This window comes from Mercenaria mercenaria, chromosome 12 (genome assembly GCF_021730395.1).
Source record: "Mercenaria mercenaria strain notata chromosome 12, MADL_Memer_1, whole genome shotgun sequence".
Lineage (NCBI taxonomy): Eukaryota > Metazoa > Mollusca > Bivalvia > Venerida > Veneridae > Mercenaria > Mercenaria mercenaria.
The window spans coordinates 18,693,409-18,720,806 of record NC_069372.1 but is presented as its reverse complement, the minus strand read 5'-3'; the positions used below and the strand labels follow the sequence as shown (position 1 = coordinate 18,720,806).

Here is a 27,398-nt window from a genome sequence, read left to right as displayed (position 1 = left end):
TTTCCTATTTTTGTCAGTTTCGAGTTTTATCGATGAAAGATCTGTCTAGAGCCTATAATTGTGTCTGTTCTGATTAGAAATATTTATATTTAGATTTTGAAATTTGAATTCAAATTCTATCTGGGATAATTTGTAGGACATTTTGGTCACATTGTCCTATTTTGTCTTCTTGGTAAAAATTCTGGGTCACATGACCAAGCCTACTTGTGACTGGTTAATTTTCTGTGTCACATGATAAGTCACATGACCACAGAGTAGTCACATGATCATGGTTGCAACCCAGCAAGAATTTGGAATCAAAATATTGACGCACATAAACCCGGGGAAACACCACTGATGGAAAAAATAAATATATTTCAATTTTCTGTGGGGATATTTTTAAAAAATGGTTTTGTAGAATGGCTGCACTGTGGGTTAACCTGATTTGATTGTTTCACAATTGTTGTGTGACAGTTTCTTAGCATAATATGCCTGGTATTTTCTATATAGTTTCTAGAATCAATTTGTTTTTGGAGCATAGGATTGCCAAGTTATTTTAGCAATTTCAACTTTCTCCAAAACAAAACTCAAAAAATTCTTCCGAATGTCAAATGTTGTTTACACAGAACATTCTAATCTGAAAAACTGGAATCACATTTCCACTTATTTCGATTTTTTCCTCTTTGAAGAAATTGGCTTTTGAGGAAGTTTGTAACATTAAAAGGTTTTATAGTTTGGAGAAAGTGTAAACGAGAAGTGAGTGTTTCCCCCAGTTGATTCAAGACACGAGGAAACTCATGTTGCCGTGTACTTAAATGAGCAGTTAACGGTAAATTCAGAAAATTAAGATTAGAAACTACTTCTCAAGATTTTAATTTGATGGAGATATTTTCAGTTTTAATTTCTTGGATGAGCTGTGTACATAAGTACTTTTTTCGGGAGATTTAGTAGCAGTTAATTACTGCAGTGAATTGATGATTAAAAAAAAATTTAAAAAATGGCAGCATGATTTTACTTGTGATTTTGAGAGCGTGTGAAGCTTATATCTCTTGCCGCCACTAAAACATATTTTTTCCCTTTTTTTCTAATCTTCCGTAGTGACCGAGGACGGAGAGATCATCTGGGAACCTTTACCCAGTGACCTTGTTATGCCAGAATTGTGTAAGTGCACCAACTTTTCTCCATGACAACAGGGCTCATCTTACTTTTTACATTCAGAGATGCTAGTTCTATTATGTGGGATTGGGGAGGGGGGAAGGAAGCAGTCGTGTTTTAGGATTCGGGAACTTTTCTTTAAATATTATTTAATGGCTTCTTTTCACAAGTATATACTTTTAATTTGTTTTATCCCATACTTTTGCTTTCAAAAATGGATTTGGACGGTCTTGTTTTTAAAAAAAAAAAAAAAAAAATCTGTTTAAATTTTAATTTTGCTATTTTGAAGTTTCTTTGTGAAAATTTGGCTCGCTTTCAGATTTGAGAAAGAACATTTATCATTTGGCTTTCTGTATATGATATTAATAAAGATTAAGTGATGTACTTATAATTTATTAGAAAATACTGGCTGATTGTGGTAAACATGAGAAAATCTTGAACCTGATTTTCTGTTATCAATGAAATTAGAAAAAAGAAGTATCTTCCTTAGTCTTCTCAGCTAGCATCTCTGTTTCCATGACAATATGCAAAGCCTCTATTGCTGATAAGCCCTTACGCTAAAGCCCTTTGCTTTATTTTGTATTATTTATCATCAGATAACCAGTTTGCTTTAATGCAATCAATTTCATGTTTTTTAAGTTATAAACATTAAGAATTATATTTTATCTAGAACGCTGCAGCTGACATATGTTTATTTAAACCATTGATAAAAAAACCTTAATTTTTCAATTGAAATGATAAGTTTCATTAATGTTTCTCATTGAAAAAAAAAAGACTATAATGATGGTAAGATATAAATGAAATAATAGTGTCTGTTTCATATTTCTTCTGAAGAATATGATAGAATTTTAGAATCAGTAGATGTAGCCTGACTCTTGTAATGTAGAATTCTCTGTGTACACTGAAATATGTTGTAACTTAGGAATAGCAAAAAAACAAATATCATATTATTATACCACTGTAATTTTTCTAAAAATGTAATACTGATATGTTCATGAGGAATGGTAGAAACTTACCAGAATATTGTCTTGTCACAAAACAGACATTTTGTTTCAGAAAGTTTCGATTTTCAGACTGGCTAGAACTTTCACAGTTGTTAAGAAATGCAGTCATTTCAAATTCTGACGTGGATGAGGTCACAGCAGAATGAAAACCTGCTGGAAGCTTACTAAATTAAATAAACTTAGGGGAGAATTTTTTCATGAATCCGAAGTTAAGACGGAGATTGGTGCATTAATCTTTCATAGGGAGTTCCATCTTCTTTCAATTTGGAAGATTTCCGTGGATAATTTATCTAATCAAACATTTCAATCAGTACGAAGCTAGTTTAGCTGGGTGTGATGTATGATACGCAGATAAAACTACCTTCTTTGTGAAGATCTCTGAAGAGTAACTTATAAAAATGAAACATGTGTGCCATTTCAGACTGATTGCTTCGTATTTTTTATCTGTTTAACTGGTTCATCTCAGAACTTCACAGCAGAACCCCCCTCTAGCAACTGGTGAATGAAGACTAATCGAAAGATCTCAGGAATGTTTTATCCATTTTAAATGGCCGATCGAGGTGTTAATTTCTTCACTTCCTGCCAAAATTTGGTGCTTAAAATATACCTCTGAGTGAGCCAAGATAGCAATATCTGGGAATGTAATTTTTTCTCTGGGTTTACACAATACAAACATACGTTGAATTAAGAATGCTTATCGAACGGCGCCACAAGTCCAAAACGCAACAAACGTGGCATAAACTGTTTTAATTGCTTTTCAAAAATGTCAGAAATCTGCAGATTCTATATATTCTCCAGTATATTTCTGCCTGTAGAACCTGAATATCTCCGGGAAACGACTGAAGTTGGTAATTAAACATTTTAATGAACATTTTCAGGGGAAAATTATCAAACAGATCATTAGAGAGCTCTGATGATAACGTATGAATTGGTTTAGTTAAGCGGTAGATTGTAATTGCGGAAGATGTGATAACTGAAGATGCTTTTGAATTTTTTGTGTTGCAAAATCGTGTTTAACTGAAAATTTGTACATTTTTTTGGATGAAGATTATTCTGATCTTTGCTTCAGTTAAAAACAACATTATCCGGTTTAATGGGTTATAAATACAGGTTTGACTTGTTCAGTGTTTTATGAAATTGCGATAACAGGTGAAATTGAGATGTAAATAGCAACATGAATGTATTTTGATGCCAAATAATTTATCATTTGTCAGATGTATAAATTATTCTTGGAAAATAGACTTGGTTTTTGTTGACTTTTAGTTTAATTTTTACGATTCTAGAATGAAAGCTGCCACACTTTTATGCCAAGCCTTATCACGACTGTAACGATATGGATGAGGAAATAAAAAAAAAATAGAAATATTTTAGGAACGTTCAAGAGATTTAAGTAACGCTGTGATGGAAAAAGCAAAATTTATCCTCCAGTAACCAGGATTGTTTTAATAGTTTTTTTATGTTAATTGCTATCTTACACCCTTATGATAACTTAGTTGCTCCAATTTTATCAACAAAAATGATTGGATTTCGTTTAGGAAAACATTACAAGTTACCCTGCTTAGTATTTACTGTAATTGTTGACATTTTCCTCACTGACAGTTGTCCGGATGTATGTCTGTATTGTGACAAGACAAAGTAGAGTTTTCTTAACAGTGTAATATCTTCGAAAAAATCTTTGAAATATCTATCATGTCTATAAAATAATTTGTATTATCTCATCTATCTTGTGAACTGCATTGCTTTAAAGTGTACGTCCTGTTCTGAAGAGAAACTGACGATAACTTGCGTGTTTTACAGGTTTGGTTCCAAATGTATTGCCGGCGTACCAAGCAGCATATGGTCGTGGATTGCCGACTGCAGCATTCGCTCCCGCAGGCTATTACTATCCAGGTATGGAGATATTAGATTTAGGTCAATGGTATCCATTCTAACCTTTCACCTTTAGCTGCAGTCATGTGACTTGAGGTCATCACCATGGCAACAGGGGAGATCACTGTGGAGAAAAACAAAAAAGACAAAATAACCAAGAATTGATATTGTTATGCATATTCTTTTGAGTGCTGTATAAACCTATATGCAGAGGATCAAGTGAGTGACTGTACAGACAGATTAACAGACAAAACTGTGATTATTTTAAAAGTGAATATAAGGTTCATCTTTATCATTGAATTTTACCCCAGGGTGCATTTTTATTTTCATTCAATATTGATCCAGGGGTATGGATTTATATCAGGCAGTTTTTACCCATGGGTGTTGTTTTTTTGTGGCCATATATATCTGGTTTGGAAAAGAAAATTTTGTAATATTTTTATGCAATTCTAACATATCAGTATTACTTGTTACAACTGATAGACGTCATTAATCTTTTCCATATCGTTTAATTATTTGCCCATTTTTTCCTGTTTTTTTTTTTTTTCAACTGATAAACATTACGTCGTATTTTTGTCTGGTAGTATTATTTTTTCCCCTTACTTTGCATAATCACCAACAACTTTTCTGATTTATTGAAATGAAAAACTTTTACTAAATGTCTACATAATACTGTATGTGTAATACTACTTGCAAAATCGAAATAATTACGTTTCCATGGGGATTAGAGGCTTACCAATTGATGACATCGGGGAATAGAAGACTTTTGCTAGAAATAGAGAAATCTTTGTTCGTTTTTAGCGATTCGTTCAAATGTTAATTATAAATCATTTGAACTTTAGAATTGGCTATTAAATGTAAAATGAAAATACTGTTTGGTCAAACTAACAATTTGTCAGTGTTTTTTTTTGCGACTCGGATTTGGATGTGTTTGGACATTTACACTTAGACAATGTATCTGAAATTTCCATCAAATTTATTAATTTATGTTTGCAATGCGAGTTGATGTGTGCATACAGTCGTAGTTTTATTATTCATTTCAAGTTTTGCACCCAAAATTTAGACCAATTCAAACACCATTGCGTTACCCAATGCCCTTTCCACCAGTAAAAAGTGGCAAAGTTAAATCTAGGTTTACATTATTCTATATAATAATGAACAATATGAATACGAGAATTTATATACTTGATATTTGTGAATACTTTATTGTTGAGTTTTGATTTGCATAGGAGTCTGGTGAAAGTATATATCTGACCACTGAATGTGTTAGTGAAATAAATGCTTCTTTAATATCACAAAATTATGATTAATAGAATTATTGCAATAAGGGAGACCACATATTGATTCCAAACAAAATTATTATGTTAATAGTTAGCTCCCTTACAATTTGAACTTTTTTTTTCAACATGGCTTTTTTTTCAAAATGAAAATGTTTTCACTTGGCAAGACTCAGGAACTTAAAAAACAGTTAAATGTTGGTTACTTGAAAGATTGTTGAATTTTGTATAAATATTTATTCTACCATTGTATATATACATGTACATTGTATTTATTCTGGTGTGTATATGCGAGAGTGATGGTAGATTTTGTAAATACATTAGCTATTTATTATACATGATGTAAACGTGTTTTATATGAAGCAAATATTTCTTCCATATCTTTCTACCTGTTTTATCTCAGATTTTGTGTTTTGAACTGCGTATGCACAGTCTTTTTTTACCTTTTGAACAGTCTGTTAAACTTTCGAGACCGTGCTGAAGAAATTTGTTGAAATGTATGAATCCGTGTTTATTGGGTTTTGAATCCAACTTTTTACCTCTATTTGGTTCACACAAGTTTTCTCCCTTTAATATTTTAAACTCTGACATTCCTTGTTCTAGCGTTTCGTAAGGTTCTGACAACTGCTGGTTGTTGTAGGAATACGGTTGTGTCAACAGTGTTACAAAAAAAAAGAGTTCCCCGACTTCTATACAGAAGAAAGTTTATGTTAAACTGTAGCAGAGAGACCCTCAGCCCCACAATACCCCACCCCCATTTCTGTTCAGTAATGTGAGAGTTGTTGCCCTTTTTCAAAAAACCTTTGGCTGTGTGTCCAATTGACTTTTACACAGGTCATTTTGTGTTGTTGAAGAAACTAGTTGAAGCAGGGTAAAGATGAGACCAGAAATGGCTGCCGTTTTTAACATTAAAGACTCATTTTGTACCATGTAAAAGGTTTTACCATGTAGATAACACCTACCATATATTATTAAGATAGAATACAGGTGCCTAAGTTTCCATATTTGCTCTTTTCAGTTAGGTTAAATACTTGTTCACATACATCCTTTTTTCTACCTTGCCACATTTTTGCCAATTTAACAAATGGGCTGGAATACTCACTACACACATTTTCCATTTAATGTTATATCTATAAATGTCATATATCATAACAATAAGAAAATATCCCATTGAACTATGCACATGATACTTTTTGTCTGTCGGTAACAGCATTAGGTGTGCGTGAACCCCGTCAACTAGTGTTGCAATGTTGTGAATTGTAAATTGTACATGCATTATTTTTCTCTACATGCCGTTGTTGTTCTCCCATGTACAAAGTATTAAACGGTCTCCTTTCCATCGTAATTTAAATTCACACCACTGTATGTCTGAAATGCTATGTCCCCTCCTGCAAATAATTTGAACTGGAAAATAAAATGAGCCGCGCCATGAGAAAACCAACATAGTGCGTTTGCAACCAGCATGGATCCAGACCAGCCTGCGCATCCTCGCAGTCTGGTCAGGATCCATGCTGTTCGCTTTCAAACACTATTGCAATTAGAGAAACCGTTAGCGAACAGCATGGATCCTGACCAGACTGCGCAGATGCGCAGGCTGGTCTGGATCCATGCTGGTCACAAAGCCACTATGTTGATTTTCTCATGGTGCAGCTAAATGTTATTTCAGATAAGGTATTGTTGGAAGTGCCGACACAAATATTTTCTGTCCGCATGTATTTTAAAAAGAAGGCGTACGATTGTGTTTTTTTTTTAGTAACTAGTGTAAATTTCTTTGTCTTGGTGCAAAACTATAGTTGTATGATCAAAGGTTCTTCATTCATTCCTCTTGAATACAAAATAAAAAGGTTGCAAACAATATTTTTTATAAACTGAAAGATGAAAATAGGAACACTTTATTTTTTGTAGAGTTTATCACTAGAAGTCCCATTTTGAATCAATGTAAATTTCAGGCATTATTGTTACCAATTTTCCTTTCTTTTTAATTGCTTTTATAACACAATTTGTTGTTGAACTCGTATTTAGAATATTCTTAGGAAACATCATATAAACAACATGTTCATACAAAAAATTTGTAAAAAAAATTTATGGGGCAGAATTTCCTGGATATTCCTAGGAACAAAAAAAATGAAAATGATGAAAGCATTTTTAAAATAAAATGTTACTTATGCAATTTAATGTAACTTAAGAATGGCTTTTAAAGAAAACCTTGTTAAGGTTGTGGATATGCAGTGACACTGCAATTTCCTCATAATTACATATCGTGGACTCGGCACGTAACAGTTGTTTCCTGGTCTTTATTTATTTAGACTTGCAATAGTTTTGCGCCGAGTCCTCGATATTCTCTTAAAGTAGTTCAGCATTCTTCAGATATAGCTAAAAACACACATGGCTCTCCGTAAAATCTTGAAAGTGTCAAAATTGCATAAGGAAAATCTGTAATTTACAGCATGTCATTACCTGGCCGCTACCTTAAGTAATGGAATGAAATGGAAAGAGTAGTTTTGCACTAAAACAACATTGTTGTTGTTTTTCAGTGGGTTTTAACACATCAACAGTACCACTGTGCCAAAATGATGTACAAAATATACATAATGTTTTTGTGTTATATATATTTATGTTAATTTATATCACCATATTTATTGTATTATATTTATATATTTATGTAATGCTTTGAAATTGTTGTCAATTTCTGTACTGTCAAATTAGTGATTTCTTTCGGCTAAAACTTATTTCAAACATTGCATTTTTCTGTAACAGTAGCAATAAAAGTGCTCCTATGTTAAAAAGGAGTTATCTCCCCTGTAAAGTTCCAGATTTAAGTTAGTATGGCTTGTTTAACCCTTAGCCTGCTGCAGGCGAATTTAACAGCCTTTGCAAACAGCTTGGCATGCTAGATCAGACGCCGATTAAATCGGCGTCTGCTGATCAAGCTGTTTGCTACTCTGACAACATTTCTTCCAATTTTGGAGCAAATTGAATGAACTTTACAATTTTAGCAGACGACATTTCCAGCAGACGACAATTTATCTAGCATGCTAAAGGTTAAGAAGTACTGTATATAACAGAAATGCATTTTTTTTTGACACCAAGGTTATACATGTCTAGCAGGATAACCACTATTTTTTTTAGATTAAAACACCTTTCAACTGGCTGTTATTTTACTGTTTATCATTAGTGTAAAAATAATAGCTATACCTGTTATTATTGTATTTTCATCTCTATAAGCAGGTCAGCATGATGTCAGCATTAGGGCGATTTAGATCTAAAGTCACTGAAACCATCTGCAGAAGAAATCACTAATAAGACGGTGGTAATTGTTCAGCCAGTGTTAACTCCCCCTTTTTTAATCGGGCTGTGATTTTAAATTGTATCTTTGTTGTTTTGTAATGTGCCCAAAAAGACCAAAAATCTTCATTTTTGTAACAAATATACATGGCTGTTGGAAATCGTCACATACATCTGTTGTTCTCCTTCAGTAAAGTTTGAACACTTCAGCTAGGGGCCTAGACTACTGTATAGATCGAGTAGTTTTTCTGTTTTTAGGACACGATGCAGATTATTATATACATGGATATTTTGAATTCTCCAGTAGAATTATGCAGGAATATTTGTGAAAATAAAAACATCATTAAAAAAAAAAACGTCACAAAAAACATTGCGTATATTACCTGATCTGCCGTAAATTGAGGTAGATGATAACAGAAAACAAAGTAGAGCAGAAATACTGATTTGAAAACATGTCACATACATGGTTTGTTTAAACTCTCTGTGAAATATGTTTATGTCAGTTTAGTATGAAATTGCAGTGTGGTAAGATTGCGGAAAATTGATTCGAAGAAAACAGTTTAAAATGATGACCTTTTTTCATCTCAGCCATGTTTATTTGACCATTACATATGTGACAATTACTGTCTTTGTAAGGTATATTTTTCATTCAAAAAACAATATAACATAATTACTATATCATGATGCAATAAAATATTGATTGAGTTTATCTTACTCCTCATTCATTCTGTTCAAACTTGAATTTTTGTCAGGTTTTGTATGATTTGAAATTGCAAGAAAATCCCCGTTTTTGTGAGGGGGACATGCAGAATAAGAGATGTAAAATTTTGTTTTGCACCTATCGGGCATCTTTCAAAACCCTGCTGGAATTCACAAAGGCAGGTTTGCTAAGATGTACCTAATTAGATACTAGAAATTTCTCAAATTTCACAATGCTTTGCCTATTTTCCAACAGCCTCTTTTGGCTAGTGTTGGGAACAGGTTGGGATTTGATTGGATGCTCTGTGCTTACTCTTTGGATGCTCAGTTGCTCACCTTTTGTTTAAAAATGAAAATGCCGATAGGTGCGCAACATTGTTTTATTTTAAAGCAATTGAAAACAAATTTTTGTAATAAAGAATTTTTGTATTTTATCTTTTCTGAATATTTTTCTATAAATACGAGTATATTTTTTCATACTAAAAGGTTGGCTGATGCATGTTTGTTGATGACAGATGCTGTGGAATCTTTAATATTCATGGGCGATTACATGCTGGACACTTTTTGCAACCAGTGTAGATCATGATCAGCCTGCACATCCTTGCAGTCTGATCATGATCTGCACTGTTCGCTATTCAGTCGGTATCTTTTTGGTAAGCACCCCTTTTAACAGTTAATGGTGCTGTCCAAATTCAAACATGGACAAGTTCATTAAAGAAATTTAGCAGGGTAAGGGTTAAACACTCCGCTTCCCATTCCTTTTATCTTCAGTAGTTTTAATATAGAAGTTGATATCCCCCACAAAAAAGCAGTTTTCGGAGACGGGAAGTTGGGGGTGTGGTGGGGGGCAAAAAAGTTATGCCCACGAAATTAAATGAATCCACAGTGGTGTTTTCTTATTTGAAATTATAATGCATACAGATATTGTATGTCTATATTTGAACAATTAGTAGTGATCTTTATACAAATGAGAATATTTGTGTAATTTTTTTGCTTGCTAAGTGTGCTAAAGTTCTTTTTTGATATTTTTGTATGAATTTTAACTGACTGGCTTTTTTTAAAAGGCTGCTCTTACATAACAGGTATTTTTGGCAAAGTTTTAAATATTGTATTAAAGTCAAAAGTTTTAAATTTCTGGAAACTGGTTATTAATGTAAAATGCTAAATGATGTCAGCATTCAAACGAAATATTAAAATTTGAGTTATCATAAATTTTTTGCCATAACACCGTTATGTTTAGGACAGCCTTCCACTTTCATAGATCATTGTAGCATAGAACATGATATGTATGCATTTAATTTGCAAGTGTATGTGTTTTGAGTGTGTTATAAAACTGTATGCGTATTTGAGATTGATGTAAGCTAGACACTAACAGATTTCGTTGCTGAAGATCTTTTTGTTATCTTCGAATCGGGCATGTTTATACATGATTTCTGGTTCAGCTTTGCTCTCGACAAAATGTGGATTTTTGTTCTCTTCAAAAAATTTTATTTGGTGTGTCTAGATGCTTAAAGTCTCATGATGAAATAAATGCACAGAGGGGCACCTTGGGTCTTCCTCCACCATCAAAGCTGGAAAGTTGCCATATGACCTTTAATTGTGTCAATGCGACGTTACCCCCCTCCCCCACCCAGCAAAAAAAATTGCTTAAAAAAAAAAAAGAAATTTGAAAAAAAAAGAAAGAAGGAATCAATAAAGATATCCATGCAGCTATGGTGGTTAAATATTAAAGGGGTTTAGAGAGTAGTTGGGTGATCAAGAACTGAGTTTTTAGAATAATTCCATTTGAAGAATTTCTGAATCAGGCTTTAGATGCTGAAAGATACACCAAAGACCAAAATTTTCTGTTGCTTAGAAAAATAGAGCACGTATAATGTTTATATTTTCTGTAGATATATTGTCAATGTAGATTATATTTTAGTTGCCATAGTTACGTAAACAGTCGGTTGTCACAGTAACTGACAGGTCTTCTGTTTTTCTACTCACAGCTGGTATAGGCTCTCTGGGGCAAACTGTTGGCATCACGCCAGCTCAGAACGCAGCTCTTGCGTTCAGTTCACGGGCTTCTACTGTTTCCCGAATGGGGGGTAAGCAGTGTCCCCTAGTGGCAGTGTAGATACTTGTATTCATTGTACAGAGCCCTAGCAATATTGTTACTACTTTATTAGGATCATTACACATATTTTTGAATTAAAATTTTGTTCCATGATCTTAAGATATCTTTACAAATGAATTCTTAGGAAAGGTATATTTAGCCTCGTTGTTTTTAAGATTTGATACGTATGATTGATATGAAAATTACCAAATTTTTCTTTTCAAGATTTTGTTTATGTAAAGGATTTCAGCAAAAATAAATTTATTTCTGGTATCAATATATCGATAATGTCGTGACAGGAACAAGAGATGTGTTATGTTTTGGACTAAATCCAGAGCAGGCCTTTTTGCACTTTTTGTTTCTATAACATCATTCACTTTTTACGATAAAAATGGACATAAAATTCACTGAAACAATCGTAAACAAATTTTGAGAGTAACAATATTGTGAAGTGTTGTACCACTTTTCAGAGTAGTTTACTTCTTCACATTCTTTATATTGTATTCATATTGCTGATATCTGAGGTCGTCTAGGAAAGAAAGACAGCCAAATCGCTTTTTGTCTGTCTTTCTGCCATATCAATAATTTATATCACAGAAATTTTAAAAATTTTAACGTGTACCAAATTTTTACTGTTAACTGTGATGTGTAACTCCAAAGAAACTTTGTTTGCCATACCTTCTCTTGAAAGTCTTTTTGATTTGTTTACTTGATAGAATTGTAGCATTTTAGTAATAAGAGAAAATGAAAGCAAACAAAATAGTTCTTAGGTGTTATACAGAATAATTGTGTATTTATACATAGTGCTTGTGACATGTATATTTTGTATTTGAAACCTTCCCCAGCTTTGTTGACTAATACAGCAAACTTTCATCTTGCTTCCATCTTTAAATGTGTGCATCTGCATAATGTATTTTTATTAAGTGAAGTAGATTAGTAATTTACGCATAAATTGCTAACTGCAGTTGCGAGTTACTGGAGTTACTGGCTCAGTTTATTTATATGTTTTCATATTTTGATTACCATTTACATATTGCGTACAGTTTCTGAGCTGATGCCAGTTTTCAGTGTGTTAAACACAAATATTGATATACAGTCAAAATTCCTACTTTCATGATAGGGAATAACGTAAATAATGAGAAAATATTAACAGATTTATTCTGAAAACGTTAAAAAACTTACCTTTTGAAAATCAAAAAGAGGTTTTTAAATGTAGTTCTCTGTTTATGAAAATTCAAACAATCGCAAAATTGTTTAAATAACCTTTTCTTGCCAAAGCCACACATATTCCCTGTCATGGATGACAGAAATACTTCTATATATTGACTGTATTTTTGAAAAAAAAAAAATTTGTACCAGTGTTACATATTGCTAATTGGAAATCAAGAAAGACAACTCTTAACATATTGCTCTGCATGTCCTGGTTTTAATGACGACAGCACACACATCAAACTGTCTGCTTGTAGATTGTAGTTTGCCATGAATCAAGTGTAGTTTTACTTTTTGCATGTCTTGTTTGATTGTTTTGAAGAATTTTTTTATTTGAAAATTTGAATTGCATCGTTTACCCATGATGCACTAAAATGTAACCAATCGAAATTGTAGATAGTAGAGAATAGTTTTAGCTGTAGAAAATCAATATTAAGCTAGACTACCGAGTTCAGCCAACCAAAGAATCTGAATAAATCATTTTTACTAATTTTGAAACTTAGGCAATTCCAGCATTGGAGAGCTTATGAATTGTTAGAAAAAAACAAAAAACTTCTGTGTGCCGTTTACAAAACCTGACACTCAGAGCAATAACAAGGGAAGCCATATAAAATGCAGACGTCATGTTGATATTTTTGTGTTTTTATAGATTACGAACAAAAGCAAAAAGTAATTTGTAAGAACTATATTTCAAAATTTTTAAAACGGGACAATTTTTTTTTCTCTATCAGGCTTCCCTAGTTACGGCTTGATCCCCTCGGCAACGGAGAGACACACATCTCCCACTGCTCTGTATAACTTTGCTGACGTGACCACTGGAGTCCCCACTATTCAGAGAAGCGAACCATCTCCACTTCCTGTCTCCACTTCCCCTCTACAACGAGCCAATGATACACAGGCCCTGTTCACGGCCCAGTCCCAGGCACAGGCTCTAGTTAATGCCCAGCGCTCAGGTAAATATATTTTCTTGTTTTTGCATGATTTATCACTGAAAACAAAGAAGCAGTCAAGATAGGTCTTCAAAGGTGTGATTGGAGACAATTTTTTTGCTATGCGTTTGTTTCTTTATACCCTGCATTTCTCTTTAAGATTTCTTTAAAATCTGATGAGTTTTGATAAATAAATAATAATAATGAAAAACAGTGGTGAGTATAATGTTTTATTTAGTTGACATATTGTAGTTGTTTTCTGGTAGCTGATAGTTATTTCCCCAGCAAAGTTTTCTTGGCGAGGCCATATAGGAATCACTTTGTCCATCCATCTGGTATTGTTTTCCTTGTAAAACACATGGAGATGTAATTTTGAAACTTCAAACAGGTGTTCAAGTTCGCATTCCAGGTCCCATGACTTGTTTTGACAAAATTATTACTGGACTTGCAAACTGACCTGTAGCACCGTTTTTGTTTTCTTTGAATATCCATGAAACCAATGAAATTATTGCTTAGGTAATTCAAAAAAGGCTTCTTTGATCATAAAGACAAACTAACATACCAGGTCCCATAACTCAGATGTTTGTTTTTACAATTTACATGTATTTCCCTATTTGCACTTGAAAAAAACCCATTTCTTCTGTATTGCTGAAATGATACCTACGAGTATTATTGATTACCATTGTTGTTTTACCTTTCCAAACAAGGCTTTTAGTGGGGGTATTCTTAATTAATAGCTCTAGTTTGTATATTAGGATAAGTTAAAAATGGTTGTTGATCAAGATTGGGGTGTGGGTGGAGTTTTTCAGTTTCTTTATCAACCAGCTGTTTTTACTGTCAATATTTCATACCTCTAACTACATACTGTATCTAGCCACTAAATCTGTAGATGAGTGAACTAGCACAGGCAGAAGTGATGTGTTAAAAATGCCTGTCTGTCGTGATTTAACAAGTCGCACAATAACAGAATAGTAGTTTTATGGTAGTACTTTGTAGATATACATGTAAGAGATTACAGATTTAGAGGCCGAAATCCGAGGTCAAAGATGAGAACCCCATTGGTGGTTGGAGAGCTGAGCCCATCCGAGGACACGAACATCTCACAAGTTTTTGCCGAAGCAATGGAGAGCGTGACTTGCAAATAAGCTTTTATGTTCTTGACTGACTTTAATTCAGATTGTAACTATAACTGTTTGATAATTGTAGCTATGGCATTGTCGTCCCTACAACAAGTCCCACAAGCTACCTCTCCCCTCACAAGTCGTCAGATCATCCCTGGGGCCAGCAGCCCAGGACCCCTTGATCAACTGATCTCAATGCAGGATCCTCTTAGCTACTTGCAGGCCACAAGCCCTCAGCCAGCCGGCTTCAGTGGGCTCAATTTGACCAGGGTATGTATACTTTTTACGCAATGGTGGTAAAATGAAAGACTACAAAATGTCTGAGTAACCATGTTCTTCATGTATAAAGATTAAAACTGTTAGACAGAAAGTATCAGCACTGTTTTCACACATAGGGTTAGAATATGTTATTGTTTTAATAGAATTGAAAGTACTGCATATGATCTAGTGAAAGTCTATCTTTATATTTTCAAGCATTACCTAAAGTTTGTCCCGAAATAATTTCACTAAATATAATCATGTTAAATACATGCAGTATAAATGAGCCGCGCCATAAGAAAACCAACATAGTGGGTTTGCGACCAGCATGGATCCAGACCAGCCTGCGCATCCGCGCAGTCTGGTCAGGTTCCATGCTGTTAGCTTTCAAAGCCTATTGGAATTAGAGAGATACTGTTAGCGAACAGCATGGATCCTGACCAGACTGCACGGATGCGCAGGCTGGTCTGGATCCATGCTGGTCGCAAAGCCACTATGTTGGTTTTCTCATGGCGCGGCTCAACTACTCTTCTTAAAAAAGTGTGAATGAGTCTTCATTAAATTGCAAGTACCTTTACAAAAATTGGAACAGAAAATTTTACGTCTGATGTGTTACATAGTGAATGACATGAATTTAAAATGTTATATTGAAATGGGGAAGTTTCTGCCCTGAGTTGTGTTTTTGCAACAGGTATGAGAATTAATATAGTAATTTGTTAATTTCAGCCTACACAGCTGGTCAGCTTTCAGAATGGCTACCATTAAATTCCATACTCTAGACGACAGGTGAGTACATTTCATTATAACTATTCATATAATACTTAAGTATGAACATAAGACTGCTGTGATGCAGTTAAAACACAATATGTAGAACTCGCTTATCTCAAAATTTAGGTTGAAAGACGTTTTCAAGCACCATTCGGAAAACGTGATTAAATATCATTTTAAGTTAAATTTCTGTTATCTTGAAGTAAAACGCTCGATCTCTTGAAATTCAAGAGTTTTGACTGTATGTAAATGTCCCAGTTGATTATTCTACATACCAGGAGTTTTATTTATCATTGAAGTTGTATTTTAAATAGTTACCTAGTTTCCAGTATGGTACTAATTTGAAACCCTCTCTGATAACCGTTACAGTCATTAGTAAATGTCATAACAGTTAGAAACTTGTTTTAACATTGAATTCATAAAAGTTTTAATTTTTACCGCAGGAAGCAAGACGTTTGCCAAAGATAACCGGACAAGTTGCTGACCTTTCTACTTTTTTTTTCTTCTTCGAAGCTTAAACCATAAATTCTTTATACCAAAGACCGATAGATTTGCTTCTTTCTTACTACGAGACCAAAGAATGTGTGACTGAATTTTTCAGTCATACTGAAGTCGATCTTTGCTGAAACTGTCGCATTACCCAGAATTCTTACAGATGTTGGAGTATACAATACAGTGCTGAGCATGTTTCCGGGATACCGGATAAAAGTGAAGACACACTGAGAACAGTTATCATAAGTTTTTCTAGATTTTCTGTATTTTATTCTGTATCTGTAATGAGGTCTTCACTTTTTGTATCGAATTTGATTTATGGATTTGTTAAGACATTTTGTCAAACTCACACTTTATATGTATTGTGAAATTTACAGTTTTACGTCATCAAGGTGGCTAGATTTACGTTGTCATAGTTACTGTTTACACTCTGTCGATGGCAGAATTTATTTGCTATACTGTCTCGAGTTGGACTGGGAACCAGACCCTTCAGTGCAATAAGGTTACACCTATTGACCTTTTTGTTTTTTCTTAGGTGGATAGGGGTGACTATGTATGGGAGGGTCTGACATAGAAAGACTTACATAATTATATTATGGAGAGTCTCATATATAAAATGTTATATTATATGCCACAATATGTGGCTTACTGTTATATAGTTAATGTCATATAATTATTACACATGCTGTATGCAAATTTATCAGAATTTAAAGACCTGTGCCAAGCAGGTGAAAGGAAATGCCCCCTGTTGGCGGAAATAAGGAAAGTCGACAGTGCTTGTGATTGGAATGTGTGCTTGCTAACGTTTGCTTAGCACAAGAGTTTATAATCAGAAATCTTAACTTTATTTAAGTTTATAAAAATGGCAAATTTTGGCCTAATTCGTGACATGCAAGCGTTTGTTTCCCAGATCATTGTTATATTTGGTCTCATTACTATTTAGATAGTGGTCTGTTTGTAGCTCTTGGTCCAAAATTCCAAAGTTGTTGCAAAGTCAGTCGAAATTTCGCTCAGTTATTGAATAAACAGAGCAATCTGGCATTAAAATGAAAATTCGACCAAAATGGATTTACATTGTATGTGCATCATTTCAGAACTGCGATGTAGTAATTTGAGAACTGGAATTTTGTTGTAAAAAGGCCCTGTCATGTGCATATCCAGATTCATCGCAGTATCGAAAATAAGATATTCGATAGATGTATTGAGTACTTTAAATTTGCATACACCTTGTTTAAAACTCATTATGTATATACATGACCAGAACAACTTTTTGTTGCACAGGTTTTCTTTTTGTTTGTGATTTTTATCAATTTTATTTTTAACTGGTACTTATATTTTTGATGACTTTATTTCAAGTATTGTTATTTTTTTTGAACTTCCAAGCTTTTTTAGAGCTATAGTAGTGTTGTGTAGATTTCACAGGGTCTCAAGTCTCATTTGATAGTGGCATTATTGTTGGACATATAAAATATTAAGGTGATAAAATTATCGATTGACATTTTTTAAGGAAAAAATAACTGCATGCTTTAATAGAGAAATTTTTACTTTTGTCTGGGAAAAATTTAGTAAACATTATTTGAGGGAAGGTGACAAAATTTTTGTTACCGAGGAAAATGGTAGTTGACAAAGACCTTATTTTATTGAATGTTTTTTGAGACTTGACATATTTTTAGCTGTAAATAGCACTGTAGGACCAAACATTTTGTTTACTTCTTCGGTAGTGGCGATATTTTTTTAGGCGTTCATTTTATTAACATTATGCAAGATTCATTTTTTTTTGACGCTATGTGATACAGTCATGTGACCATTTGTTTGTGATCATGTGACTTTCTTCCATTTAGTAACTATAGTTACACACATTTCTCTTCATTCTGTGTGCTTTCATTTTCTTTCTTTCTCTCGTACTTGTTTTTATCGATGTTTGCATACAATTTATATACTATAGTGTTCTTACTCTTCTGTTCAAACAGTCTTAAAATGAATTTTTCCAAATTTGGATAATTTTTTTTCTCAAGTATATGCATAAGTTATACTTAAAAGGCACAATAGGTGTTGGAAGAAGTTTACAAAACAGAAATACCTTAAAAAAAATTCACCGAATTTGGAAATATTCTTTTTTAGGCTTCATCGAAACTAGTCTACTCTAGCATTTAAACATCATCTGCAAAGTAAACAAAGCATAGTGCTTGATGTTAACCTTTTTTGTGTTATTTTTTTTCAAATTTGAAAGGTGCTACGACTACGCATAAGTCTTTGTAAAAATTAGAATTAGTTTGAAGTTATTTTCTAAAATACATACGCAAGAACAGATACTGAGCTTTAACATGTAGGCGAAAAGCAGTTTGGACACATTTTATCTTTGTGCTATAAATTGCATTTGTACTGTAGATTAGTGAAAAATACGCAAAACTGGCCGAGTCTGTTTCTATAATGTGCTACGCAGATGTTGAGAAATGGTTTATATTAAAAAAAAAAAATGATGTAGGAGAGGTTTAGTAATAATTTCAGGGACTTGTTTTAGTTGCCTGTTAAAAAAATAATCGGGCCAGATTGATCAAAGTTAGTAGAAAGATATTTACTTTACTTATATTGTACAGTTTTTACTTCAAATAACGATATTTAAGTGAAATAGAATTGAGATACTATGTACATGGTGAAAATTGACTTTTAAGATATGTAAGGTGAAATCAGTTGTACAGTTTCGCTGATTTTCATTGGTTGCAGAATCGGTACTGTCCTTTAATTGGCTTTTTTTTTGGCCTTCGACTTGAACAGTAATGATTCTGAAATGGAAAATTAGCATGAGCAGGATTATATGGTTACCTCTGTCATGTAACTGTCAACTGATTTACACTTTTATATTACTCTGCCATATTTTTCTCCACTCTTGCATGCTGTTCATGACATATTTTCATCGTTACACATATTAGCTTGATACATGACCTATATAATCATCGACCATCACTGGGATATTTGAAATGCGTTAAGGTTGCAATGTCGGCCATGTTGGATATATCAGCCATGTTGGATTTGCCATTGAATTGTTTTAAAGACTGTTTGCACGTTCCATCATCAATTAAATTCCAGTAAACAATGATTAATTTAAGTTTTTTGTACAGGAAGGTCTAGAACCATTACCTTCAAATGATATTTTTATTTAATGCTAAGCTTTAACGTTATATATCGAAAACTTGAAAGCATCGAGACAAAATCTGCAAAAGTCGAAATTTACTTTTGGCATGCTGTTATCTATCCAACATTGGCGAGCTTGTGGTGGGATATTTTATTTGGTTTTTGCAAAAAGAGGCTATCTGATACTGTATTTTTGTATTGAGATAACTTCTTTTTGCGCTGCAGTTGGTGTTATACATGAATAGTTTATATGTTAGTTCTGTGGTATCATCAAATATAGTTATTTATTGATATTCATCCATCGAACATATTTCCATCAGCTATTTGTATTTTTAAGATTTTAACCTTATTTATGATCTATTGTTCTTTTTTAATGAGAAAAATCGGGTATTTTACTGTTTAATATGTTCAAGCAATAACCAAGTAGGTATATTTTTAGGTTATAGATAATAGAATTAGATCAGCTTACGTTCTTGTTTGGAGTTGACCAAATTACGCTCATCAATGTGTTCAAAGTTAGAAATTAGACCTAACCCAACAGTTTTTTCCCATCATTACCCTTAGCTGAAATATTCAGAAACGAGTTCAGAAATTGAAAAGTAGATATCTGTTATGCTAGACCTAAAATAGTAGACATGTATTCTGGCTTCTTTGTTACTCGCCCTAAATAGTCATCTATCTTCTAAAAAATAAAATCTATCTAGAAACTGTTAGAATGATATATTTTTGTTCTGTTTACAGAAATTTAAAATGGCAACAAGTCTTAAAATTCTGAAATTGATTTAAGTATCGAAAATACAAGAAAAAATATATTTTTTTAATTATGGACATGAATTCAAGTTCCACTGATAGATTAGAGAGGACATGAGATCATGTGACATTCCGGATTTTAGATAAATATGATTACATTCAGTGGGTTTCGACTTCCAAATTAGTAATTATTCAAATTAGATATATCAAATGCATCCGTATATCAAACCTTGGCAGTTTTATAGTGTTCAGTCTGTGTGAAAATAACACGCTAGATTTAGGCATTTTTGTACTTTGTTAATCCTTCGCGTAATTTGGTCATCTCCGACCGGAACTGGTATTATTTATAGAATTAGATAAATTACACGTTACAGCTGGTTTCACGCAAATTATATACACATAATCTTAATTTATATACTTGTTGATGCATTGTTAACACTGTATACTGTTTTTATCTTTTAAACCGAAGATGTTATTTTTAAATGTGATGACATTATATATATATATATAGAGTGATCTGTGTCCGCTGTACAGAAATATTGTATCTGTTGTGTTGTAGAGGAAAAAAAATCACGTACAAGTCCCCAAAAAGTTGACCCGCCCCGATATTGTTGTGTAAAAATTCTGTAATTGATCATGTATAAATACTTAAAATATTGTTACCATGGAAGCTTTGTCTTAAATATGTTTTTATTATCATTTGAATAAATTTTTCCATCATATATATGAAGTACAGTGCATTTTCTAATACATTTTGTGCATTAGTTTGTGTAAATAGTCTGGAAAGAGAGAAAAAAAAAAGAAAAATTCGAAAGCAATAAGATTCTTAATTCATCGGGTCTTGTCTGTTCAGGGTACTTCCAAATGTTATAAAACAATTTGCACGGAATGGATTTTAACTGTAAAATGGCAGAACATTCCCATCTTACTGTTGTTCCTTTTTGACTATAGCAAAGCATTGTGTTAGCATTTTGTCTCTGCACTGTCGGAAAATGTCACTTAAAAGTGGGAGCACTTAATTACTGATTGGTATAGAGTGTCCGAAGCAACATGAAATTATTATAATATGTGAAAAAAGTGTGTAAACTTGATTAAACCCATGACTTTCATATAAAAAAAAAAGCAGAAAATATATTCCATAAAAGTGTGCAGATTGGTTTTATATTCAATTTTACTTGTATAAGGGAATATAAATAGCAGTTAGGATGGTTTTTCAGTGATGCATTGTGGTAGAAAGAATCAGTTGATTGTATAAAGCATGCATTGATTCAACAATTACAGGTTATTCTTGTAATGTCACAAGAACATCATTCTTTCATGTTGGCTATTTTGAACTTTACATGTATTATAAGTGTATTTTTAACATTCAAAATATTTGAACATCATCTGTTCATGATACTATGAAATGAAAGGTATCATCTCAACAAACTTTACAAAGTTGTATATTTTTAGCAAAGTTATCATGGCATTTATGTTGCAAAGTTTGTGTGGTTTGTGATAGATTAGATGGATTTAGGAAGCCATAATTTCATGCCATGCTCTACCCATTTTATTTCTTAATTCTGAAGTCCTAGTTGAGTTTCCAAAAAAAAAAAAAAAAAAAAAAAAAATCAGCGGTGTATGTGTCATTTTTGTGCCATCAGCTGATACTTTCTGTACCCATGATGCATCACAAATACAACTATGGTTGTTTTTCTTTATTAAAAAAAAAAGTGTGAAAAAATATGATGTGGTGGTAATACAACTTTGATCTTGTACAGTGATAACTTGTAAATCATGTTAACATGTATCATGTAGTGTGTAGTGATTATTAAAATATATCTAATTGTACTTTTTTGTCTATGATATATGTTGAATTATCTTGTGGACTGGCATAGAATATTTTCACTTTTCAGGGCAGAACAGTAAATACTCTTGCAGTATCAATAAACATGTTCTGTTATGCAAGTTATGGACCTGTTTCTTAAGAATGGCATAACTGTCTTCTGCTGGCATGGTTTTGGCACTGCCGTCTGCTGCTAACCAAGCAGGGGCACTGTCACCTGCTGCTGACCTAGTAGGGACATTGTCGTCTGCCACTGACTTAGTAGGTCACTACCCTCTGCTGCTGACCCAGTTGTGGCAGTGTCGTCTGCTACAGACCTAGTACAGGCAGTCATCTGCTGCAGGCCTAGGTAGGGAAAAACTTGGAACTAATAAATCCGAGTTTGAAAATTAGTCTTTCCATGTACCAAAGAAAATGTGGGGTTTTTAACCAACAAAAAGTGGAAATAAATCTATGCCCTACCATAAGCTTGTATATAAATGTATTGTTATATTTCTTGTTTTTATAGCATATTATTACATCAAGTTCCAAAGAACAAAACACTTTTACAAGAGTGCTAAAATTTACGCAGATATTTTTCTACCAAGGAATAAGATTTTCTTTTATTCATCAGTAATATTTGAAATTACATCTATGCAGATGGAATGATGAAAAAAGCTAAAACCATAATCTTTTTTATAAAATTTAATGCATATTATCAAATCTGTTAGAAATAAATATGAGCAACTTATGTTGCTTCCAAAACTAAGAAAAAAAATCATCAATACATATTGATTATCCATGATGATTGTGTCTTTACTAGGGTTCATCTGTTGTTACCTTGACTTTATAACATGCGGGGGTTTACTGAACAAAATAAATGCATTTATTTAGAATAGAATGTGGAACCATTATAACATTTTTGGTTATGAATTTATATATGGTAAAGATGGGTAAATATTATGAAAGTTAAGTTCTGTTTATATTTTGCGAAATATTTTTTTTTTCTTTTTCGAGTAAATGAAATGCTTATATACTGACTGAAATTTATATATTGCATATAAATTTATAAAAAAGTGTAATATTATACATTTACGTAAAAAAAAAAAATACCATTTGGTACTGAGGTATTGCATGGCTTCTCTGGCCTGTTTAGCTACAAGCGGGTGTAAGTTGTCATCTCGTAAAACCTCCAGGGTGTGGCAACTTCTAGCGCATGTAGTACATGGGTTTGCAACATGCTACTTTCATCGTAAAAGAATCTGACCAGTAGGGTCAGAAGAAATGTACCAGAAAAGATGATCAAGTTTTTGATAACAAGGATGTGGTTAGAAATTATTCTAAAGTTGAAACTTGATTCGGACGCATAAAGCTTTGTTGATCTTTCCACATTTAATATTTAAAAAGAAAAAAGGCAGTAATGTTGATAATGCCAGAGAAGTTATGCAGTGCAAATAATGCAGTTATAAAAATAGAATTAAGTTAAGGTGGTTCTGCACGTTTGATAAACCGGAAGTGATGGTGTAACGCCATTTTTCCGGAAAACGTAGAATAAAGACTGGATTCGGCGTACGGAACAGAAAATCATTTTATGAATTAATTGCAACCTGTGAGTAAATTTATTACAATGGCACTGTTGCTATATTGTAAAGTCAAAATATGATATTAAAACATACCACTTGTTAATTAATTCAAAATAACGTCTTAAATTAGCGTGAAATGTCCGGTTTACTTTAATCATGGTCACATATCTCAAAAATAAGCACACGGACCTATATATTTTATTTCATCAAATTATAGGCCACGTTTTTATTTACAACTGTGAGAAGTTTCATAAAAATCTACATTGTAGAAAAATTTCTATCCGTGAAAATATTATGAAAGTTATGATTTCCCCATAGACTCCCATTATGAAATATTGCGTGAGGTTCCTATTTTTCAAATCAGTCTAGCAAAAAATCAAGCACACGATCCTATCTTTTATATTTGCTTAATTTTCTAGGTATATTCTGAAGTTTTGAAAAATCAGTGTTTAATCAAATTCTACATTGTAGAAATAATTTCGATCCAAACGTGCAGAACTACCTTAAAATGTTTGAAATTTTTATGTACCACGCCCACCATTAATTTGTTCTTGGAAATATTTTTGTCTCATTGTACATTAATACGAGATGTTTTTGACACACTAACCACCAGAAAGTTTACTGTAAAAGTTACTTACATCCAATGATGTATAACGTTTTTGACATAACATATCAGTGTATTTTATTCTCCCAGAAGTTCCCAGGGGATATTTAATGTAGTGTGTTAGCATATTTAGTATGGATTACATACATATGTGTGTTTGTATATATATGTTTATGGCATATGTGTAAGGCATTTACGTAGACCACCAAAATAGATGTTAACATTTAATAATCAGTAATAGTAGCGTTTTAGGCAATTTAAAAGACAGCTGATAGTTTTAGAGCGTATTGTATTGGCTTCATTCAAGAGTGTAAATATTTCTAAAAATCTAAATTATTTTTGTAAATAATTTATTTATTGGAATTTGTCCCATATTCTTAATACTTTTTGGATTTAGTATATGTTACCTCCCCTGGGAACTTCTGGGCCTATCATCACATCAGATTAAGATGTGCATTTTTATGTATTTGATGTACACATTTTGTTTTTGATACAGTATACTTGAAAAAACTCAGTTCTTACCCAAAGGTGATAAATTTATTTATGTTAGATTAGCAATAAGAATACATGCTAACTTTTTGGAGCATGTTTTTATGCAAAACCAGTATATTATTTTTAAGTAGCTTAGTTAAACCAACCTTTATGTGATCATTAGTCATTTTATATAGAAGCTATTCCTCGGCAAAGAAAAAAAAGATGTAGCACAAAGACCCTTAACATTTATTCCATTAATATTTGAACTTTTCCAAGTGGGTAGTTAAAAATAATGTGAATGAAATTCATACTTTGCAATCTTGCGGTGATTTATTCAACTTGCGGAAATGGAATTTTTGCCACCCTCTGCTTAGATTTGTATATTTGTGTTATAATAAGCCTGTGTGGCTTTACAGACAAACACTGATACTTCTGATGAAATGACATTGATTCACATAAAGGTTACAAGCCATGGATAAAAATTTTCATGTGCCAAAGGGTCCACAGACCGGTGTTACTTTACACGTGCACCGGAGAGGTGAAACATTGGAAAATCTAATATCTGTCCCGAGGACATTTAGTTACAGAGGGTGAGATAATCCTGATAATTTGATACCATTCTCTGGTATCTGGCTGTGTTGGAAGATACATTGCAACAGGGCCCATACACCCATAGGTATCCTAGATGGTGAATGGGCTTGGTTGCCATGGAGATGCTGAGTAGGTAGTTGGTACTGGGGTTAGAGAATGGATACATATTTAGAAATAAAGATATATAAACCAAATCTGCCATCCTAGATTTGCGATTAAAGATTGTTCTAGACACATTCAAAGGCTTTTAGGTTTCATAGACATAATGCCATTGGATTGAGAAACCTAACATATATGGATAGAAAATGTACACCCTATCAGTATGTTTCCTCTGTCCCTGAACTAAATGTCCTTGAGATAGAGGTTAGATTTTTGAGGTACTGATCTGATTAGTTGGACATACTGTTGACTATTAAACATTTTACTGTAGCGTGTTACGGGAATAAATGTCTCAAATTCTATGTACCATGATTGTTTACTGGGTTATGTGTTATTGTAAATGTCATACTTTTACTCTGAATAAAACGTTTGAACTGGTAAAATCTGGTTATTGTTTTTTTTTAGCTCACCTGTCACAAAGTGACAAGGTGAGCTTTTGTGATCGCGCGGTGTCCGTGTCCGTCCGTCCGTCCGTAAACTTTTGCTTGTGGCCACTCTAGAGGTCACATTTTTCATGGGATCTTTATGAAAGTTGGTCAGAATGTTCACCTTGATGATATCTAGGTCAAGTTCGAAACTGGGTCACGTGCCTTAAAAAACTAGGTCAGTAGGTCTAAAAATAGAAAAACCTTGTGACCTCTCTAGAGGCCATAATTTTCAATGGATCTTCATGAAAATTGGTCAGAATGTTCATCTTGATGATATCTAGGTCAAGTTCGAAACTGGGTCACGTGCGGTCAAAAACTTGGTCAGTAGGTCTAAAAATAGAAAAACCTTGTGACCTCTCTAGAGGCCATATATTTCAAAAGATCTTCATGAAAGTTGGTCAGAACGTTCACCTTGATGATATCTAGGTCAAGTTCGAAACTGGGTCACGTGCCATCAAAAACTAGGTCAGTAGGTCAAATAACAGAAAAACCTTGTGACCTCTCTAAAGGCCATATTTTTCATGGGATCTGTATGGAAGTTGGTCTGAATGTTCATCTTGATGATATCTAGGTTAAGTTCGAAACTGGGTCACGTGCGGTCAAAAACTGGGTCAGTAGGTCTAAAAATAGAAAAACCTTGTGACCTTTCTAGAGGCCATATATTTCACAAAATCTTCATGAAAATTGGTCAGAACGTTCACCTTGATAATATCTAGGTCAAGTTCGAAACTGGGTCACGTGCCATCAAAAACTAGGTCAGTAGGTCAAATAATAGAAAAACATTGTGACCTCTCTAGAGTCCATATATTTCACAAGATCTTCATGAAAGTTGGTCAGAACGTTCACCTTGATGATATCTAGGTCAAGTTCGAAACGGGGTCACGTGCCTTCAAAAACTAGGTCAGTAGGTCAACTAATAGAAAAACCATGTGACCTCTCTAAAGGCAATATTTTTCATGGGATCTGCATGAAAGTTGGTCTGAATGTTCATCCTGATTATATCTAGATCAAGTTCGAAACTGGGTCAGTAGGTCTAAAAATAGAAAAACCTTGTGACCTTTCTAGAGGCCATATATTTCACAAGATCTTCATGAAAATTGGTCAGAACGTTCACCTTGATGATATCTAGGTCAAGTTCGAAACTGGGTCACGTGCCATCAAAAACTAGGTCAGTAGGTCATATAATAGAAAAACCTTGTGACCTCTCTAAAGGCCATATTTTCATGGGATCTGTATGAAAATTGGTCTGAATGTTCATCTTGATGATATCTAGGTCAAGTTCGAAACTGGGTCATGTGCGGTCAAAAACTGGGTCAGTAGGTCTAAAAATAGAAAAACCTTGTGACCTCTTTTGAGGCCATATATTTCATGAAATCTTCATGAAAATTTGTCAGAATGTTCACCTTGATGATATCTAAGTCAAGTTCGAAAGTGGGTCACGTGCCGTCAAAAAAGGTCAATAGGTCAAATAATAGAAAAACCTTGTGACCTCTCTAGAGGCCATATTTTCCATGGGATCTGTATGAAAGTTGGTCTGAATGTTCATCTTGATGATATCTAGGTCAAGTTTGAAAGTGGGTCACGTGCCATCAAAAACTAGGTCAGTAGGTCAAATAATAGAAAAACCTTGTGACCTCTCTAGAGGCCATATTTTTCAATGGATCTTCATGAAAGTTGGTCTGAATGTTCATCTTGATGATATCTAGGTCAAGTTTGAAACAGGGTCATGTGCG

General features: G+C 33.3%; 1 protein-coding gene across 4 annotated transcripts in view; it reads left to right on the top strand.

Annotated features, from left to right (window-relative positions):
- The window catches only part of LOC123533149 (RNA-binding protein Musashi homolog 2-like), a 115,126-nt gene extending 89,506 nt beyond the window's left edge, over window positions 1–25,620 (top strand). The window contains exons 10-16 of one of the 4 annotated variants that reach the window (XM_053519339.1): window positions 1,078–1,140; window positions 3,936–4,028; window positions 11,257–11,355; window positions 13,304–13,525; window positions 14,708–14,892; window positions 15,607–15,666; window positions 16,092–25,620. In XM_053519339.1, the coding sequence (XP_053375314.1) occupies window positions 1,078–1,140; window positions 3,936–4,028; window positions 11,257–11,355; window positions 13,304–13,525; window positions 14,708–14,892; window positions 15,607–15,645 (701 nt within the window). In that variant the 3' untranslated portion in view covers window positions 15,646–15,666; window positions 16,092–25,620. The remainder of the gene's footprint in view (window positions 1–1,077; window positions 1,141–3,935; window positions 4,029–11,256; window positions 11,356–13,303; window positions 13,526–14,707; window positions 14,893–15,606; window positions 15,667–16,091) is intronic. The other 3 variants (XM_053519340.1, XM_053519341.1, XM_053519342.1) reach the window with 3 other exon arrangements.
- The last annotated feature ends 1,778 nt before the right edge of the window (window positions 25,621–27,398 follow it).